At 41.0% G+C, this 20,718-nt stretch overlaps 1 protein-coding gene across 2 annotated transcripts in view; it reads left to right on the forward strand.

The window, feature by feature from the left end:
• Positions 1 to 20,718, forward strand: part of HTR4 (5-hydroxytryptamine receptor 4) — a 269,754-nt gene that overhangs the window by 103,590 nt on the left and 145,446 nt on the right. For both annotated transcript variants that reach the window (XM_042455477.1, XM_042455478.1), the window contains exon 2: positions 516 to 581. In XM_042455477.1, coding sequence (XP_042311411.1) covers positions 535 to 581 — 47 coding nt within the window. In that variant the 5' untranslated portion in view covers positions 516 to 534. The remainder of the gene's footprint in view (positions 1 to 515; positions 582 to 20,718) is intronic.

Raw genomic sequence — 20,718 nt, forward strand, 5'->3', positions numbered from 1 at the left:
GGCGGAACGAATTAATTTCGTAACCCGAGCACCACTGATCGAGTTTTATGTCATATCTTCCCTCCAAAACCGGAGGACAGATGGATTATTAATATCAGGTCTATCATTATAATGTACACACACTGATTGTTTTAGCATATTGTATCAATTTTCTCTTTTTGTAATTGCTCTGCTGTCTTTCCTGTCATTTGACTGGATGAAAAAGCTTACAGTGCATTTGCTCCAGAAAGAACAACCCCCCCCCCCTCCATGGCAATTTGGGCCCTTTCTCTGTAGAAGAAGTTGATTAACATGGAAATGTTGAACACAATGCCATTTTATTTTGTTTTTTTTTTAAGTTGGAAAATTTACTTTTCCTTATACCAAGGAAAGATGGCACAGTCCTCAAGCCTTGTAGCCATAGATTCAGTCATTCTAATCACAAGGGGCCGGTTCATTGAGAATTGCTACTTGTGATTAAAAAGTAATGCTGAGATGCCTTAATATAATGTCTTTTTTAACTGTTTCCAATTCAGGACCCCGTCTCTCCTATGGATGCTGAACTCCCAGTTTTCCATGCCTGTTGCCTGTGATGGTGTGAGGTGGAATGTGTTGTACCATTTGAATTGGACAGAGGAACTCATTTGTCTGTTGATCCTAACCACTTTGCAAGACTTTGGGATTCCCTCCTCTGCTGTACCTGGAGTATGGGTGATTTGAAATATTACTTCAGGAGTGGACTAAATTTCTCAGAATCCCACTAGGAATGCTATTTGGTGACAAACCCAAGAGGCCTAAGTACAACTATAAGACATGAAGCCATGCAAAGAAATCCTGATCCTTGCTGTAGAAAGCTCCTTATCCTGCTAGTCACGAGGCATAGGATGCATCATTCATAGTTACAGTAAATGGGTGAGCAGAGTCACTGCTGTCCCTGTAGCCTGGTATTGTGGGGCTTGGTTACAGGAACCCCTCTCCTTGGATATCAAATCTGTGGATGCTTAAGTCCTGTTATATCTAATGGCATAGTAAATGGTCTTCTTTATATAAAATGGCAAATCAAGGTTAGCTTTTTGGAATTTTTAAAAAATCAAGCATGTAATGGTTAAATCTGATGCAGAATCTGTGGATAGGGGAGGGCTGACTGTATGCATGCCTGTTCTGACTCGTGCAGTTTTATTCCTTATTAGGATATGTTTTCAACATGTTGTTATACGATGTGCCTGTCTCTGCCACTACTAGATTTCCTAATGTCTTTTGTAATGAACCAATCCCAGCCAGGGGCTCAGGGTTTGACTCAACTTGGCATCCTTCTGAGTTGTTGAAAAATGAGTTATTGGGGCAATTAGTTATACATTATAAACCGCTTAGAGCAGGGGTAGGCAACCTTTTTGAGCTGGGGGCCGGGTTGGTATCCCCAGGCGATGGGGGGCCGAAGCCGGGGGTGGAGCTTCAACTTTCCGGGGCGGGGCGCGTGTGCCGGGGGGTGGAGCTTCCACCTCCGGGCGGGGCACGTGTGCTGGGGCGGACTTCCATCCTCCGGGGGCCAGGCCTCCACCGGCCCCGTCAGAGACCGGCAAAAAGTGGTGGGGCCGCCAGCGCTGGAGGGCCCCTGGAGGGCCCCAGCGACGGCACCGGGCCTCCCAGAGGCCCCTGCCGCCGTGGAGCCTCCTGGAGGGCCCCAGCGATGGCAAAGGGCCCCCAGAGGCCCCCTGCCGCCTTGGAGCCCTCCTGGAGGGCCCAGGATGGCAAAGGGCCCCCGTAGTGCCTCTGTGCCTCGAGCCCTCCTGGAGGGCCCCAGGGGCGCAGCGGGCCCCCAGGAGGCCCCTGCCACCCTCGGAGTGCTTCTGGAAGGCCCCAGGGGCGGCAGCGGGCCCCCCACGAGGCCCCCTGCCGAACCCTCGAGCGCTCCTGGAGGGCCCCAGGGACGCGCAGGGCCTCCGAAAGGCCGCGCCGCTTGCCCCGCCGCTGCCCATCGCGGCTTTTCGCCGCTCTGGGTGCCTCCATTGGGCGAAAAAATGGCGGCGCCCATAGCCCCAAGGGCCGCTATGGTGCGCCGCCATTTTTGTTTGCCCAAATGGCGGGCCCAGACGCGAAGAGCTGTTACGTGGTGGCCGCCGCGGCGGCAACAGCACCCAGGGGCCAGGCGGCAGGCCTCCTGGGCCTCATTTCGGCCCGCTGGCCGGAGGTTGCCGACCCCTGGCTTAGAGAGTGCTTAGGTGCACTGATAAGCAGTATAGAAATGTACATGCTATAGCTACTTGCTATTGCCAGTAATGTCCTGATCTGGCAGAGATATTTTTGATTAATCCTCTTCCATCCCACATTTCCAGCTGCTTTTTTCAGTTTCTCATTCCTTCCCAAACCTTCCTGTTTTGTCCACAGGTTGTTTCAGTTACTTCAAATAGAATTCAAAGTGTAAAAACAACTTGCAATGAAATAATTTAGAAGAGGAGAGAGGACTCTTGCCTTCCTAGTAGACTCAGGCAAAGACAGACAATGGCAGCCTTTCTGAGCTATTCTTCCTCCTTAAATACTTTTGCCAACTTGATCACACTCTAATGTTACTTGGCCACATGTTTTCTATTGTTCATCTTTGAAATATTGGAGGGTATGTTGTAGTGTCAGAGACTACTGGCTCCTGTTCCACAAGCTAAAAGGCAAGGCTGAAGTTTTGGAGCTAGAAGGGAATAAAGGCATAGAATAAATAAGTACTGTAATCCCTTTGCACAAGTAAAGATGGAAGCTGTGGACAGGTCTTTATCCTGTCAGCCTAAGCTACGGGTGAGCAACTGCCAAGAGTTAGGAAACCATATTAATCAATCAGGAGATCTACTGCCAAAAATTCAATTTTTATTTCCAAATACTCTCTATATTATATGGTGACATTTTTGGCCCACCCTGACATTTTAGAACCAGAAATTACCCAGATGTCACTTCTGATTTTGAACACTGAGGACCACAAAAATGATCCTGAGGCCATATTTTGCCCACTTTTAAACAATAGGAAGAACACACCTCGCAATCGATATATAGATATCCTTTGTACACTGGATTTTAATGAATAGGCTTGTTGGAAATCATTAGGGTTTACTCCAATTCAAATGTATTTGAAAACTGAGGGATGTCATAACAACCAGTACATTCTGAGGCATGGCACTATTTTCCAACCAAAGCACCAGATATCACTGTTCTTATACTTGTTCTTGTAGCACATGTGTTGGATTGGGGGTGTGTGTCTGTATCAGAGTAAGGTTTTCAGAGTCTCTCAATATAACCTTGGTAGAAATGTTTGAAAGAAGTATCAGATTCTCATGTGCAATAATATTACATATACAGTATATATATATATCTGTCGCCTCCAGATGTGTTGGGCTACAGCTTTCATAACCCCCTTATAAGGGGTGATGGGAGTTGTAGTCCAGCTCATCTGGAGGACACTAGGTTGGCAAACACTGTTATGTAACATAACAGCATGCTACATATATTTAAGGAACTCATTTCTTGGATATGAATCTTTTAGCTTTTAAAGATTCATTAAACAGCCCCAAGACTTGCAGAAGTATTAAAAGAAACTTCAGATAGAATTTTGGGGGGCTGGGTGGGGGAACAGAGAATTCCAAGAGGAAAAAATATATCTCAATGAGAATGACTGAACATGCTCAATAGGCACAGAATATTAACTGACGGAGGGCGTGGGATGGAATGGAGGATACTGGAAAGGGTGATAATGCTTTGACTGCTTAAGACAAATGGGAGCAACCATTTGAAATGCATTTAGGAACATTGCTGTGAAGCAAGTGTTGTTGCTAAATCTAAATCAGTAGTTCTCAAATGGTGGGGCAGAACCTCCTGGAGAAGTCATGAGAGTTGCAAGGGGGGGGGGGCAAGACTTGAAGGCCCTGATCACCCCTTCTTTTCCCAAATGTTTATGTATAAAACATGTATAAAATTTACATGTGCATTGAATTAAATATTGAATTTACTTAAATAAAACTTCTAATTTGAACAATGTTGTTTCCTCACAAATGTTAAAATATGAGTATACATGAAAGTGCAAATGAAAATATGCACACTAAATAACCAAATTATTTTTATTCAAAGGCTATGTCAAGTGTGCGTGTGCAATGTCTGCATATAAATGTAAAGGGGGATCACAGAGTACCACTTTTTAAATGACTTTTTTAAAAAAAAATCTATACAGTCTTGATGCTGAAAGAAAACTTCTTGAGAGAAAAATGCAGGAAAGAGAAATGGAAAAGAATAGAGAATTAGTTTAAATTCTATATTTATTTGTGAATTGCCACGAGCTTTTCAGCAAAAGCTGTATAAATATAGTATTAATAGCTTTTTAGGCTTTTCATGAAGAATTGGTACAGGGGCATCCCTAGGGGTGTGCAGAGAATTCAGGGCATACCTAATGCAGACTGACACCACTGGTCCTCAGACATCTTCCCTTTGGTATATACGGGCTGTGTCATTCACCTGCATCCCTTTAACCACATGACATTATGTACCTGTAAATACATTTAGGCTATGTATATGATACTGTAATCTAAAGTTATAATTTTAATTTAATTTATGCCACAACTTTTGCCATTACGTTCAGTGATATATGGGAAATATGATTTATGAGTAGCTTTAGTATAAAAAACATTACTAGGGATTCTATATAGGAGCTCTGATGGCGCAGTGGTTAAATGCCTGTACTGCAGCCACTCACTCACAAACCACAAGGTTGTGCGTTCAGTAGTAGCCAGGGGCTCAAGGCTGACTCAGCTTGGCATCCTTCTGAGGTTGCTAAATGAGTACCCAGCTTGTTGAGGCAATTAGCTTACAGTTGTAAACTGCTTAGAGACTTCTTAGGTGGTGTGAAATGGTGTATAAAGGAAGCTGCTATTGCTGCTATTGCTATTGCTACATGATGTGAGATGATGTGGTGAGGTCAAAGAGGAATGACACCATGAGTTACCTCGCCAGGTGACACCTTTCATACTAGCCACTGAACTAGCATAAATTGAAAGGTGGATCAAGTTGAGCCATGCAGTTTATCTTAAGAAATACTCTCACTAGTTGTCTAAACAATCCAGACCATCTTTTTGGCTGGATGAGATTCACTTCCTTCACCAGAGTTTTTAGGAGACACTGTTCTTTTTAGCCCATAACTTTTGAGACATCCAAAACTGCAAGTGTATATTTAAGTTTCTCTAAAGTGTATGCCAGACAGCAAGACTATCTCTTGAGTATCTATGTATAACTTCTTGAGTGCTGTGGCAGAGTTCATATAAATGTAATTAATTATTTTTGCTTAACAGTTGATCTTACAGCATAGTGAAAATGTAAAATGAACAGCATGTACAACACTTAAATTTCATCCTGTGTAACTCTTAAAAATATAAACACCTATGGTTTGTCCAGTTGTCAAATATTAACAGAAGACATCAGTACAATGTTAACAATGTTTGAACAGTTACAGTTGGCTGGATTAAAACTTGTACTGTATACATTTGCCTTTCTTTAACTTAAAATCCTTGTAAAAATTTTTAGGGCAGTGTAAAGCATTTGAGAAATCAGCTTTTTGTATCTTAAACATATTCACAAAACACAACTTTAAAAAAGAGAATTAAAGCTATTTTTGGCTACTTTTTATTTAATATCCTTCTAATACAAATCATGGAAGTTCTGATGACATTAAATGGGACAAAGGAAGAAAATAAATGAACCTATTTGATTGATTTTGTATAAAAAACAGTCAGTTTAATGTGCTTTTGTATTTATCACATCTGTGTGCATTTATGGCATTTTAGCATCCAGAGTGGATCTGTCTGCATGCAAATCAGACAGCTGGTTTAAAGAATGAGCAATTTAATACATGCCTCCATGTGATGCACGTGCAGAAATGAGTGACAGGTTTGATAATAGGATCTAGCGCACTTAGACCATAAAAATTAGATAGGATTTCAACCAGTGTTCAGTCAGTAAGATGCACAACACTGCCAGATGTAGTGAGAAGGCATTTTACTTGCATGCGACACTCTGCTGTGCTGTTTCCAGCCCTTCATTTTGCTGAACCCTAAACCTCTTCCTCCTAGGTGCAGTTTAGTTAAGCTGTGGATCAGCTAGTATTTCAAATACAGTAGAGAGTTTGCCCATACTGAGATGGGAGAGAGAAACAGAAAGCTTCTGCTAAGGTGAGGATATATAAGATAGATTTAGCACTGTAGAAGGAGAATTAAGTAAGTAAAACGTGCCATGATAGATTCCTTGGCCACTTTCCCACAGCCATTATGGCTATAGGTCATCATTCTACTTCTCTTACCACTCTTCTGTTTCCTTTTTAGATGAAAAACCTCCAAATAATTTGAAGCCAGATCTCCATGTTATGTTCACAAATTTTAGTTTTTAAACAAACAAAGAAATAAGCAAACTTTTCCCTTACCCAGTGAGCAATACTTCACTGTGGGGATAGAAATTTAACTGAACTAGTAATGTTTTACTTTGTGCTGGTTATTTTTCCTACACTATATTGTGTCCGAAGAAAGTCAAGGAAGAAAGTACAAAGGTAGGTTTACAGTTGAACATTAAGGAAACAAAAATAATAACCACATTATTTACATAACTTCAAAAGAAACAATGAAGACATTAAAATAGATAAAGATCACCTCCTATACCTTGGCTCAGTCATTATTCAGAATAGAGACTGGAGTCAGGAAGGACAACTACGAATGAACTAGATATAATCCTGAAGTGTATAGAGATATAATTGAATACCGAAGTCTACATTGTCCATGCTGTTGTATTTCCAATTTCTGTGTATGGTTGTGAAAGCTGGATGGTGAGGGAGGCTGTTAGGAATAGAATCAACCTTGTAGCACCTTTGAGACTAATTGAAATAAGTTTTGTTTTATTTTGTTTAGGGGACTTATATCCTGCCTTACTCCCAAAGTTGGTAGCAGAAGCTAATACATTGAAGAAGGCTGATAGGAAGATAATCAACCTCGTAGCACCTTTGAGACTAACTGAAAGATGTTTTATTTTATTTTATTTTATTTAAGGGATTTCTATCCCACCTTTCTCCCATACTTGGTAGCAGAATAGCAATAGCAATAGCAAGTACACTTCTATACTGCTTACCTGTGAACTAACACTCCCTAAGTGGTTTACAGTGTGTAAACCAATTGCCTTCAGCAAGCTGGGAACTCATTTTATTGACCTACAAAAGCATGGCAGGCTGAGTGCAACTTGGAGCCCTGCCTGGGATTAAATTCACGGCTTTGTGGCTGCAGTACTGGCATTTAACCACTGCACCACCAGGGCTCCCTGGTGGAAGCTTTTGTAGACATAGGCCTGAAACAGACAAGATAGAATGGCTTCTAGCTGCTTCAGAGCAAGGGGGGGGGCATACTCATGATGCATGCCCCTGGAATGGCTGGAAGCTGGCGCCTCCCAAGGCAGCCCAGTGCCACTAGCAAAAGGAGTACAGAAAAAGTGCTCTTTGCTGGCAGCCCCTTCGGGACCATGGCAGCATCCTGCTTTAAGAGTGTGAGGTTACTGTGGTCCTGGGTATTCACCAAGCAATCATGGACAGAGCAGCCTTCGGCCACTTTTTTCTGCCTGCCCGCATGACCCCTTGGTGTACTTCATCAGATGCAACTATTTGACCTGTACCAACAGCACTGTCAGTTCTTGTAGGAAAACTCAGCACTGGCACCATGAATGGGATTGTCCTCCAGTTGTTGTTGTTGTTGTAACTTCCAGACAGTTCTATTTTCTTTTTTCCAAGACACATTTGTCACCCTGGCTGCCACTGTAGTGGAATTCAAAGCCAGATAATCAATTGGTATGCTTTTGCTGCTAGTTATGTCGGTCACATTTGTCTGTAGGGGGTGGGGATTGCGAGAACAATAGGGCCTTCTTGTGCCATATGGATGGGCTAATTCACTTATGGAGCATCTTTTCCAAGAAGGTTCACATGATGCCAACCTTGATGTCATTTTGATACCAGATGGAAACATTCTTGTTTGCCCAGGCGTTACATTAGAGTTCATTAATTCATGGCATGATATTTTTCTTTCTTCTAAAAATGTTCATGTTTAGTTTATAGCTATCTGGATTTTTATATTATACCAGTGTTTTTGCCATTTTTATAGTACACTTCCCTGATGACTTTATCAAAGGGCAACTTAAAAATGTGTTAAATAAATAAATTGTGGGAGATGCTGACAAAGCCAAGAGTAGGGGTTTTCCCACATGGTTGTTTGTGTCTACTGCTACTGGTAACTTGGTGCACACACATACAACCACTACCACAAAAAAAAAAAAAAAAAAAAAAAAAAAAACCCAACCCCATATCCAGGAGTACACAAACTATTTGAGAACTTTTGTTCTGTGCTAACTGCATATTCTAATACCATGTGTTGGGGAAGTTGTAGTGAAAGCCAAAATACCTTTTAGAAGTCTTTTAATAGCTCAGTGGTATTGGTTAGAATCAATCACAAAAGCAAAAAAGAAAAGAGGAGCAATTACATACTTTTTAAAATACTGTGTGGGATGTGCTAATAACATTGTCACATTTTACTTGGTACAGGAGCTTCAGCATAGAATCTGTCTTATGCTCACCTGGCAATTTACCCCAGTTTATTAGCTTGCAGAAGGAAATATTAGTGTTTGATCTGGGCCTTGGAAAAAGAACTTTAAATTAGTTTTAATGATTTGCCTAAGCAGTTCAGTTCCAGCAGACTGGATCTTGTAAGCCAGGAAGTGTTTATTCAGACACAAATATAAATTTGCATGTATTGATTGTCATTAGCTGTGATTACACTCTGGTCATGGACTTAGAAGCTTACCACCCCCCCCCCCCCGTTATGGGAATTGGAAGGGGACGCTCGGGGATGCGCACAACCTGGAAAAAATGGATTTTTCAGTGCTGAGGAGCGTTAAATGTTCTGGTCAGAAATGGCTCCCCCCAGCACTTAATGGGAACGGCCTGGCACCGAGGGATGGAACGGGGCCCTTTTGAGGATGATTTGCTGTGCGATAAAATCCATTTTTTTCCAGGTCATGCACGGCCCCAAGCGGCCCCTTCCAGTTCCCATAATTGGGGGGGGGGAGGTGTGTGATAAGCTTCTTAGTCTGGAAGTAAATTTGGAGAAGTCCCACTAAGACACTATATTTTTATTTTGTAAATTTAGTTTTTATGATTCACTCTCTTCTGTTAAGCACCATGCACCACAATTGCTTTAGTCCGTCATTTATGTACTTCAGCTTGACCATATAGTGTATGCCTAGTTAGCAAGATTCAAAGGAGTGTGTAGAGAGAGAGAGAAGCCCAAAACACATGGACAAAAAATGCTGGTGTTTGGACAATGCACACCCCATCTCAGTTGAAAGCCACACTGATGGTGCACCAAGGAAGAAGAAATGGGCCAAAAAGGAGTGGATATAATTGACTCTTTCTGGCGGGTCAGTTCAGGACTGTGGTAGTGGCCTGAATCATAACAGTTCTTTTGGCCCATTTGCTTCAAGCCAGAGTGACTTCTAAATGGTACATGTACTATTTTAGATAAGTCTGTTCTATAATTGAGTTACAAAGGCGCGTTACAGGCTGCCTAAAAGTGGCGGTCTGCCGCCGCCGCCGATTGCTGGGTCTGGGAACCGCAGCGGCCAAACCGCGCGGTTCCCGGGCACAGAGGAAAAGAAGTGCCAAAATGGCGCTTCTTTCTGTGCCCTGGAAGTGGCGGCGCGAGGCGCTCGTCTCGCACTCATGCCGTCACTTCCGCTGCGCGACATCCGGACACTATGCGTCTGCGACATCAAAATGGCGGCCCCTGTGTGGATGGGTGCCGCCATTTTGTACGGACTCAGTCCGTACTAGGGTTGAGGGGCGTCAGGAAATGACACCCCTTTGTAACCCTAATACGCCCCTTCCTAACCCTAGTATGCAGTATAGGCGCGTCTGTAACGCACCAAAGACAGTTTTCTACTACTTGCTAGAAGGCATTAAGATAGTAGTTCAGTACACAGTTACCTGGGTCACAATGAGAATTACCTTTAAGAAAACTATGCACAGAATTGGGCTGCATCCCCCCCCCCCCCAGTGCTTATAACTGTTAGGTTGCTAACCTCATGTTTTTACTTCCTTTCTCATTGTTACTGATTCCAGTATTCTCCCTCTGTACTTAGTTACTTAATTACAGACTAGGGCTTGGGTAGTCTCCATGAGACTTGGAATAGATAAAACAAACACAAAAACATGTCCTCTAAAAAAACCCAACAACAGAGGACACATCAAGGTGGATATAGCCAGGGCCAGCATCTTTTTTATGTCATCAGTTCTACAACTTCCCCATTCCCATCCCTGCTGCACCCACCATCTCATTGGATGCAGAATGCTAGCCTTCTCCACTCACCTTATTTCTATGTTATCTGAGCTCATGGCTCAGTTGTTTTATAGGAGGGATTGAATGCAGAGATGGCTGTTCTCCCCCTCACAAATCTCCTTGCTGAGCCCAAGGAACCAGGAGGCTCCAGACAGCATAATTAGTGTGGGGATTTGTTCCTCACAGGGCACAGGCAGTTCCTGGCTGCTCCTCTCCTCTCCTCTTTTCTTTTTCTTTTTGCAGCCTTTGGATCCCCCTAATTTTTTTAAATTAAAAAAAAACTATTTTAGATTGTTTTTCTTCTCTCCAAACGCAAACGCATGCATGCACACATGCGTGCACGCGCACACACACACTGCTCTTGAAGGCCTCCAATAGTGAGAGATTCTATTTTTCAACCCACTCATACAACCCCCAGAGCCCCACAAATGTGCCACTGACTCCAGAACTCACAACCAGAAGTGACTTTTGGGCGGTGGTGAAAGAGGACATTATATGTCCCACCAATTGGGTGGAAACCTGACCCCCACTACAGCAGCTTGTGGGCCATGAGATGCCTACATGTATTTTAGGGTATATGAGTTCTATAAAGATCAAGAATATCATAGTATAGGATTCCTGTCCTTGGTACATGGAGGGAATTTTAACAGCTGTGTTTTTTGATATTATGATATGCCCATGTAACCAACAAATCACATGTTGGAAGCCTGTTTTTAAAAGTTTTGTAGCTCAGTAAGCCAAATATTGCCAAATTTTAGAATACAGCACCAAGCTGCAATGCCTGAACAACTCTGAACATATGAATATCCACACCATGTCCTGTAACGGCAGGGTAAAAACCAGCCAGTGATGAGTTCAGAAGTTCTTCTCAGTGCTGGTGCCTTTGTTATTTCCTTGCAAGCACCTCCACAGATACACTTTGCTTTTTCTAGAGTATAGAAACACATACACATATACAGTAGTGACATACACTGTTTGTCAATATTTCCTATTATGAAAAAATTTAGTAATGGAATCATCAGTAGGTTAAGTTGGGAACATAATTTGTTTTGTCATTGGCCCGAGACAGACAGGTTGAAAGGGGTGTGACGGTGGCGATACTAGGTTTCCGGACCACGCAGCACGGTCCGGAACCCTACTATGTCATTGCAGTGGGCCACCGCCATTTTGACGTAATGGACACATTGGCACATTCACGACGTAATTTGGGCACCACTAAAAGAACCTGGAAAAACCAGGTTCTTTTAACTCTGGAGGGACGTTGCGCAGTTAAAATGGGTGCTGTTTTCAGGCAGTCTGTACTGGGCCTTAGTTTCATAAGAAAAGTTAAACTATCTTTGGTGTCAGCATTTGGTTTGTATTATACCCCAGTAGAACTCTTTGTTTTTTTCCAAAGAAAGACTGTATAAACTGTGCCCAATTTATACATTTACAATAAGGAGTTCTTAAGCAAATAAGCAAGCATGTACAGTATTGGATTTGCTAGTGAGAGACCACTTCTGCGTGCTTTTCTCATTAACAGTTTTGGTGTGGGACAAATGTGGATAGTGGTATCTAGTTTTTAATGTTTCTGGATAGACTCCCAGATCTGAATTATGGAGTATAAAAATGGTTCTCACTTCAACTGTTGCTAATGGAAAACTTGGCAAGAGCATGATAACATGCTGGCTTCAGTAGTATCTTTATGTGAGGTATCTGACATACAACTGGATATGTATAAACTTGGAAATTTATAAGTCTTCCATCAGAATACAATACACTCAGATAGCTCATCTCCTTTATGGTGATTTTATGGATATTTAAAATTTAATCCATTGTCACAGAGCAATGTCTCTCAATGGACGTTATCACACGGGGGAAACTGGAAGGTCAATCCATTATGATCCCAGGTGCAATAATGGGGTTTCATGTTTTGTGCGAGAGGTTAGCATATGTAATCAAAGTCAATCCTAAGTCAATTCGAACCCAATCCAGGGTCAACCGAGAGATGTGTAAATTCAGGGAAATACAGAATTTACAAATCCTGTTCCACTCCAAAGTTGTGTTCAATTCAAATTTGCCAGGTATGGAATGCATGTCTCAGTTGCCCTTGGATTGCCTTCGAATCAGACTACAATCCCCAAGCTCCTTTGCCCAGAAAATGCTCTGGCCTCACCAAAAAGTTAAAAGACGTCACCAAAATCTGCCTTTCTTCCCTCCCTCCCTTCGATTGTGGGGGACTTTTCTCTCAGCCTCGCAAAGTTCCTCTCGGAGTTCTGGAGCTGTTTTGGGGATGAAGCAGCCCTCCCCACAGAGACACACACACATTGCCTCCCTCCCTCCTCATCTCAGCCCTTTCTGGCTCTTTCCCTTTGCAAACTCATTTTCTCCTACTGGGGGAAGGCATTGGCAGGGCTCTGTCTTTCTCTCACGTGACTCTGTCACAGGGGTTTCTTGGCAGGTTTATTCAGATGGGGATTGCCATTTTCTGAGGAGGCTGAGAGTGTGTGACTTGCACCAGGTCGCCCATTGGGATTCGATCCCTGCCTTCTAGAGTCATAGTCCAATGCTCAAACCAAGTACAAGGTTGCTTTGGACTGGTTTTGAATTGGTGAATTGCCTAAATAATGTGAAATAAAGGGTAATGAACAAATAATGTGAACTGCCTAAATAATGTGAAATAAAGGCTAATGAATGTGGCTAATGATTGTGGTGCATGCTGTCATGTGTCTGTTTTACACATGTTCATATGCAAGGCCTTTTTTTGAGAGAGAGAGAGAGAGAGAGAGAGCTTGGTCAAAGTTCCTGTAAACACTTATGCTTGATTCTAAGAATTACTTGGTTTTCTCTCTGTCTGCACATTACACAAACACACACATGTAATTTTGCCACTAAATCGTTTATAGGCTATAGAATTAGAAAGGCAAACTTTATGATCTGCAGAATCTGAGTTGGAAAAGAGGACTGCATTTACAGTGCAGAACTAATGCAGTTTGACACCACTTTAACTGTTATGGCTCAGTGCTATGGAATTCTGAGATTTGTATTTTTGTGAGATATTTACCCTTCTTTCTCAGAGATCTGGTGCCATGACAAACTACAGATCCTGAGACTCCATAGGATGGAGCTATGACAGTTAAAGTGGTGTCAAACTGCATTAATTTTCCAGTGTGGCAGCAGCTGAAGCAGCCCTGTACTGATGCCTGTATCATCCTGGTGTTCTCAATTATAGTGCATAAACTTGTTATTAATTTGCAGTAGCTAGAAAGGAGATTTGATTAAGTGTTGGCGGAGGTGTTTGTAAAGACAGTCTGATAAATATAGTGCCTCAAAGTGTTTCCTTAGAAACTGAGAGGAAAGTTCAATGTTATGCAAAGTAACCGGGGCTGATAACATTGTGTCATTGTCACTTAATAGTACTGATGTTCTGCAATAAATAATTTGTTGACAGAATTACTTACACTCTGCATCACTGAGTTACTATTGATTTTTCAGGCAAATGGGGAGGAGAAGACCCTTTTGAAATTATGGAGATTATCACATTGTATTTAAAGCGACTTATCCCTGATGGGATAAAGTTGCATTTAATTTTAAAAGCGGGTGTTACTGCACACAGCCACAGCTGGGCGAGTACAACCCATATGCAGACCAGATCCCAGCATGCTTATCCTGTGGCTTTTCAAAAATGGCAAGCTCCCATTTTTGGAAAGCCACTGGATTAAGTGCAGCTGGGATCCAGGCTACATACGGGTTGCACTCACCCAGCTGCAGCTGTGTGCAATAACACCCATTTTTAAAATTAAATGTGATTTTATCCTGTGGGGGATAAGTTACTTTAAATGCAATGCAATAATCTTCTGTATCTCACAAGTTTCACAGAGTAGCTACTTATCACAATATTGTTTACGGTATATTTGTATTTATATTCTGCTCTTCCTCAAAGGAGCTCTAGATAATTTACTTAGTTCTACTCCCCCCATTCTGTCTCCACAACATCCTTGCAAGGTAGATTATGCAGAAGCTTGAGGTGATCTAAAAATTCTTCATAGCAGAGCAAGAAGCTGGATCTTCCCAATCATAGTCTAGTTCTGAAATTGAAGGATGAGCAAACTATGTCCCTATTTGGCACTAATGCTCTCAAGAACTTGACCATGACAAATGGAGCTAATGGGAATCAAAAATTTTGGAGGGTCAGATGTTCCCCAGCCCTGCTCCAGTTCCTGAATCACGTGCTTTGCTTCTGCTCTTTGGTTTGTTATTGTGGCTTTCCCATCAAAGCTGAATGTGGGAGCATGTTGGTTTTCAGGAACAGGAATAAATGGAAAGTAGGCAGTTTGGTTTCAAAAGGATGGCAAGAGACTCCTAAACAAATTCAGTACCCAGAAAGTGTAGCTGAGACTCCCTTTGTTATGGACCCTGCTCCATTATGATAAGGCTATATGTGTGAGCAATAGCAGACTGATTCATGGCACTTAATAGCCATCTTTCACTGAAATGCACAGAAAGTAGGGAGTGAGCTGAGATCTCAACTGAGTTTTGTGTGTGGTTAGAACAGTGGATTCTGGGTTTTTTTATTGCATGCTTGGTAAAAGGAATTATAAAGGACTAAGCTACAATTTTTAAAAAATCCGTCAGCTTCCTGGTAGAAAGACAAAATGTAAATGTGACAAGTATAATTTTAAAAATGTAGTCAATAAATAATAATTCCAGAGTCTGATACAGTTTGAGGAGGATTTTTCCTAGGCTTTCAAAGTGTTTAAAATTAGCCATGCTTCTTTTATTGGCCAAAGTGCATTTTGTCAAGTGATGACTATAGAAATCATAGAATCATCAAGTTGGAAGAGACCACAAGGGCCATCCAGTCCAAACCCCTGCCACATAGGAATACACAATCAAAGCATTCCTGACATATACTGTAAGAGGAATCTATAAGAGCAGAAAATATATTAAGATGAGGATTCTATTAACTTTATTTCAAATTTGAAGATCTTTAAACTGTAAAACAATTATTTCTTAAAATTTCCATTAGCAATCACTAATGATATTGGGAGCCATCATGGTGCAGTGGTTTGAGCTCTGTACTACAACTCTGGAGACAAGGGTTCAGATCCGTGTTCTGCCATGGAAACCCACTGAGTGACCTTGGGCAAGTCACAATATCTCTGCCTCATAGGAAAGAAAGTCAAACCTCCTCTGAACAAATTCTGCCAAGTAAACACCATGATAGGTTCACCTTAAAGTAACCATAAATCAGAAATGAATTGAAAGCACAGAACAGCAACAACTGATATATACTTCATTATAATCATATTTTTTAGCTGAAAGGATGCTGTTAGGAATCTTTTATAAACTGGGAATCTTTTATAAGATGGGCTTTATGTATGGGCATATGTAAATAGTGTCCAAGGAATTGTATCATTATTTCCCAAACACTATTTACTGGGTTAGCTAAGGTAGATTTACTGGCTAGCCCAGTAAATGGTGTTTGGGAAATAATGATACAATTCCTCGGACACAGTTTGTATATGCCCATATGTAAGGCCCGTATTTATTTTGCTCTCCACAAACTTATAAACTCAGTGGGTGACCAAGCCACAGGAAGCTTATGTCCCTGGTTGCTGCACTTTCCCTAAGGTCTCTACTGTTACCACCTACAGAAAACAGTGCAAACTGCACTTGTCAGTTGTTTGCTGGCATCTTTTTTTTACCAGGGGTAGGCAACCCTTTTGAGCCGGGGGCCGGGTTGCTGTCCCCCAGACAACCGGGGGGGGGGGGGACCAAAAAAAAATTAAATAATTAAATAACATAGGACAGCATTTTCAAATGTAAGACACATTTTTAAAAATGGAGGATATGAGAAAATTTTTGATGATTTTTAAAAAATGTTAATATAAATGTATGTTTCTTAGGCATGATCAAAATGGAGGACATTTGGGCATTATTCCTAGACAGATGGCAGAAATGTACTTCCCTTTCTGGTCAAACACCCCCAACCTCCATTCCAAAACACACACAACAGCACATTTGGGCATTTCCCATGGCTTTACTTAACATTGCCTCTTGCATATTTCAGAGGCTTATTGCATAACCAAACCCCTTGGGTTTAACACTTAGCATGGTTTAACATAGCTATGCATATTGAACATGTCAAGGTGGTTTCACAGTTCTTGCATCAAGTGTACTTCTCAGAAGTGTGTACTTGGTCAAGGGACTTTGGTTTTTCTTCACTGCTCATGAGTTTGTAAAAAAGAGCAACTTACATTGGCCATGCCTCAGAGAGTATCAATATCAACATCGTCATCATCGTCACCATCATTGTCACAGCAAGGGAGACTTGTTATCATTAAAAGCACAAAAAATACACCAAAAACACACTTTGGAAGGTGACACTCTCTCGGCTTCAGAAAGAATGAGCACATGCCTCAGAAGCTGATTGATATCAATATCACCATTCTCCTCATCATCACTATCCTTGTCCAAGCAAGGCAGGCTTGTTAGCATTCAAAGCACCAAAAACACACAGAAAAGGCACTTTGGAAAGTCATACTATCTCGGCTTCAGAAACAGTGAGCGCAGCCTCAGAAACTAGCTGATATCAATATCACCATCTTCATCATAATCACTATCATTGTTAAACCAAGACAGACTTGTTTATTTTTAATAATAATAATAATTAAATTAAATTAAAAATCAAGACAGACTTGTTTATTTTTAAAAATAAAAATAAAATAAAATTTAAAAAAACCAAGACAGACAGAGGCAAAGCTGTCAAGAGTCGAGGAAAGAGTAGAGTTAAATAAAGACATTGCTGAATCAGCAGAATCCCCGAGATTTAGGGAAGAGAGAGATGAATCCCGGGTTTGACGAAGATGGTTAGAGTTAACAGTTTGAAGATCACAAAAAAATAGTGTTGAACAGTGTGACGAGCAGGTGGAGTATAAGTAAGAGCAAAGGAGATTAAATGATGATCAGATAGTGGAAAGTCAAGTGCCAGGTAGTCAGAAATGATGCAGTTTGCAGCAAGAACTAGGTCAAGACAGTGACCGAGATAATAAGTTGAAGAGTTTGAATGTGGTTGGAGGCCAAAAGAAGCTAGGAGAGAGTTGAAGCGAGACATTGTAGGGTTAGTGGAATCATCAACGTGGATATTAAAGTCACCTAGGATCAAAGCGGGGATTGAATCTGAAAGGAAGAATGTCAGCCATGATTCAAAGTCTGAGAGGAACTGGGTGGCAGAACCAGGAGGGCGATAGATAACTGCAACCTGGAGCTGTAAAGGAAAAAAGAGTCTAATAGGATGAAACTCAAAAGAAGAGAAATGATAGCTGCGGGGTAAAGATAGAATTTGAAACTGTCAGGAATTAGATAGCAAGATGGTTGGACTGCATGATTTTCAAGGCCTCATTCAATTCTATGAGCTTGCTTCTATTTTGGCCCACTGATACATGGCATGGTAACAGTGAAAATATTAAGCTTTCAGATCAAGTTTCTGAATGGGAACATGGTCCCCACACATGGATTAGAAGAATTTTATTCTTAGTTCCTCAGAAATCTCACTGCGGCTAAGAAAAGTGAGTTTCTTCTACTACAGTTTTACTTCTATAGTTGATTCTTCTTTTCCAATAACGATTCCTTGTTATAAACAGCCAAGGCAGGCAATGCTAAGTCTACATCATTTGGTCTGAAAATTGCAATATTGCCGTGGCAAGTAAGAACTGATGGGGTAACATCTAGATTAAACAGTGATGTGTATGCACATGAATTGTGCACACATGTTTTCTTCCAAGTAACATTTATTTCAAATTGGCATTTGTACTTGCTTTCAGTTACTCTCTTCTTGTCACTGCAATAAGATTAATGAGTACTGTGTTCTATCTGGAACAAAACCTGAATTTCTCACAGTGTTCTGAGCAAGCAATTAATTGATAAAAGCTCCCAGTGTTTATGGAGGATGTAATAGCATTGCCCCTGCAATTCAGCCATTTCAGGAACTTGGTTTTAAGTAAAGAAAAAGGGAAAAGCCCTTATTAATGTATACTAACCAGGCAATAGCCTCCTTTGTTTATTTAGGAAATGGAGCCTGTTTTGCATGAATAGCAGTATAAACATTGATTAAACTTTTAACACACACACACACACACACACACACACACACACACACACACACACACACACACACTGTGCCAATTGTATTCTTTACTACAGGTTGAGTATCCCTTATCTGAAATGCTTGGGACCAGAAGTGATTTGCATTTAAGATTTTTTTGGATTTTGGAATATTTGCATATACTTAAAGAGGTGTCTTGGAGATGAGATCCAGCTCTAAACATGAAATTAATTTATGTTTCAAATACACCTCATACACATAGTCTAAAAATAATTTTATATACAATAATTTAAAATAATTTTGTGCATGAAACAAAGTTTGTGTACATTAAACCATCAGAAAGCAAAGATGTCATTATCTCAGCCACCCATGTGGATAATTTTGGATTTTGGAGTATCTTGGATTTCAGAATTCTGGATAAAAGTTACTTAACCTGTACTATCTTAAGCCATTGATAGTATGTCAGTGATTGTTCCTCTGAACTCTGGTGTTGTCCTTCTCTTTGAAAATGACCCTTTGATGCCTTCCAGTAGTCCTTTCTAAATGTTTCCCCAGTTAAAACTTTAAATCCCTCAGGAGCTGTCTGTACGGGCCGAAAGTCCAGTGTTCCTCCCGGCCTGGCATACCCCTTGCATTTAAATGATGCAGGCCAATATGCCAGGCCAGGATCAAGCTGGATCCTGGCAGGCTAAATGCAAACCTGGTGGATCCAGCCCTATCCTAGGATAAATGGGCTTAACTGGGTCAAATTGGCCCCTAGTTTGCTGTGGAGTTTCTCAGATATTCCATGGCAAATCCTGGCAGATTCTTCTTGTTCCTGAAGGGTCAGATGAGAAATTTTATGACTCTTCTCACTCTTCACAGAATGAGATATTTCAAGTTGATCATCCCTTTCAGTAGAAGGTGACACATTCCTGACAAATTCTCAAAGGATTAAAAGTGAAAATTTGCTCAAATTACATGCATAGGTACTAATGCCATTTGCATTAGTCTGTGCCTGCAGGCTGCAGCTTTGATTCCCCCTGGTGCACATTTCTTTGTAACCTCTCATTCAAAGCAAAATACACTTATCCTCAATGGATAAAATAAACACATATAGAATCCAGAGATATTATACAAATAAGGAGGAAATAACTGTTATTTTATTGTTTTTCATCAGAGACGATAAAAGTTAGATTTTTTGATTACAACTCTCTGAATCTCAGAGTCAGCATGCCCAGTGTGAGATTGTATTTTTTCAGATTAACTTTCCAAACTCTGCTCTTCATATAGCTACATATAACTGTACATAATATCCTGGTGTCAAGTCGAAACTATTAGATCCACCTTGTGGCACCCTCCAGCTGAGTTAGACTACAACATCCTGAACCATCATCCTGAACCACCAAGCTATCAGAGGATGAAGAGAGTTGTAGTTCAACACAGTTAGAAGTCCCTGTACTGTGGAAGATGTTAAATTTTTGTGACACAAGTAGTGTTATTTTTAACAGACTGTTCAACATTCTTGTTTCTGTGCTGTTTCCATACCACACAAAAACATACAGATTTCCAGCCACTCACCCTGACTCATTTCCTCTGAATTTAGCTGCAATTCTCAAGGTAGCTAGGTAAATAAATTATTCCAGTATATTGCTGTGAGATCGACTACTTGTAATACAACTTTGTAAAGCAAAGTTGTGCTGAGCTAACTCAGTCTGAAATGGGCAAGCAGTAATGCTGGGAAAGGTAGAGGGAAGTAGAAAGAGAGGAAGGCCACATGCAAGATGGATGGACCTTATTAAAGAGGTCATGAGTATGAGTTTGCAGGAGTTGGGCAGAGCAGTGGAGGACAGAAGTCTTGGAGATGTCTCATCAGCAGGGTGCTGATTGATTCGAGGGCAGTTAACAACAAAAAAGAGTTAACACCCTGGAAACTAAAATTGCACCCCACAAATTTTGATTCTGTGAGACCAGTGTTTGAAACCCTGCTCAGCTATGGAAATGTATGTTTATGAATATGATCTCAATTTTCTGATGTATGTCTCTCTGCCTGCCAAATTGTTTTTAATTGTAACCTAATGCTGTATTGCATTTTATTGTTTTTAAACTCTGATTGTTTAATTCTAGTTTTAATATTGGGGACGGGGTTGGGAAGGGACCATTTAGTATTTTATTGTAATGTATTTTTACTGTTGTAACCTGCCCAGATTCCTAGTGATTGGGTGAGCTATAAATAAATTTATTATCATCATCATCATCATCATCATCATCATCATCATCATCATCATCATCATC

The sequence above is a fragment of the Sceloporus undulatus genome, chromosome 2 (genome assembly GCF_019175285.1).
Source record: "Sceloporus undulatus isolate JIND9_A2432 ecotype Alabama chromosome 2, SceUnd_v1.1, whole genome shotgun sequence".
NCBI classification, from domain to species: Eukaryota; Metazoa; Chordata; class Lepidosauria; order Squamata; family Phrynosomatidae; genus Sceloporus; species Sceloporus undulatus.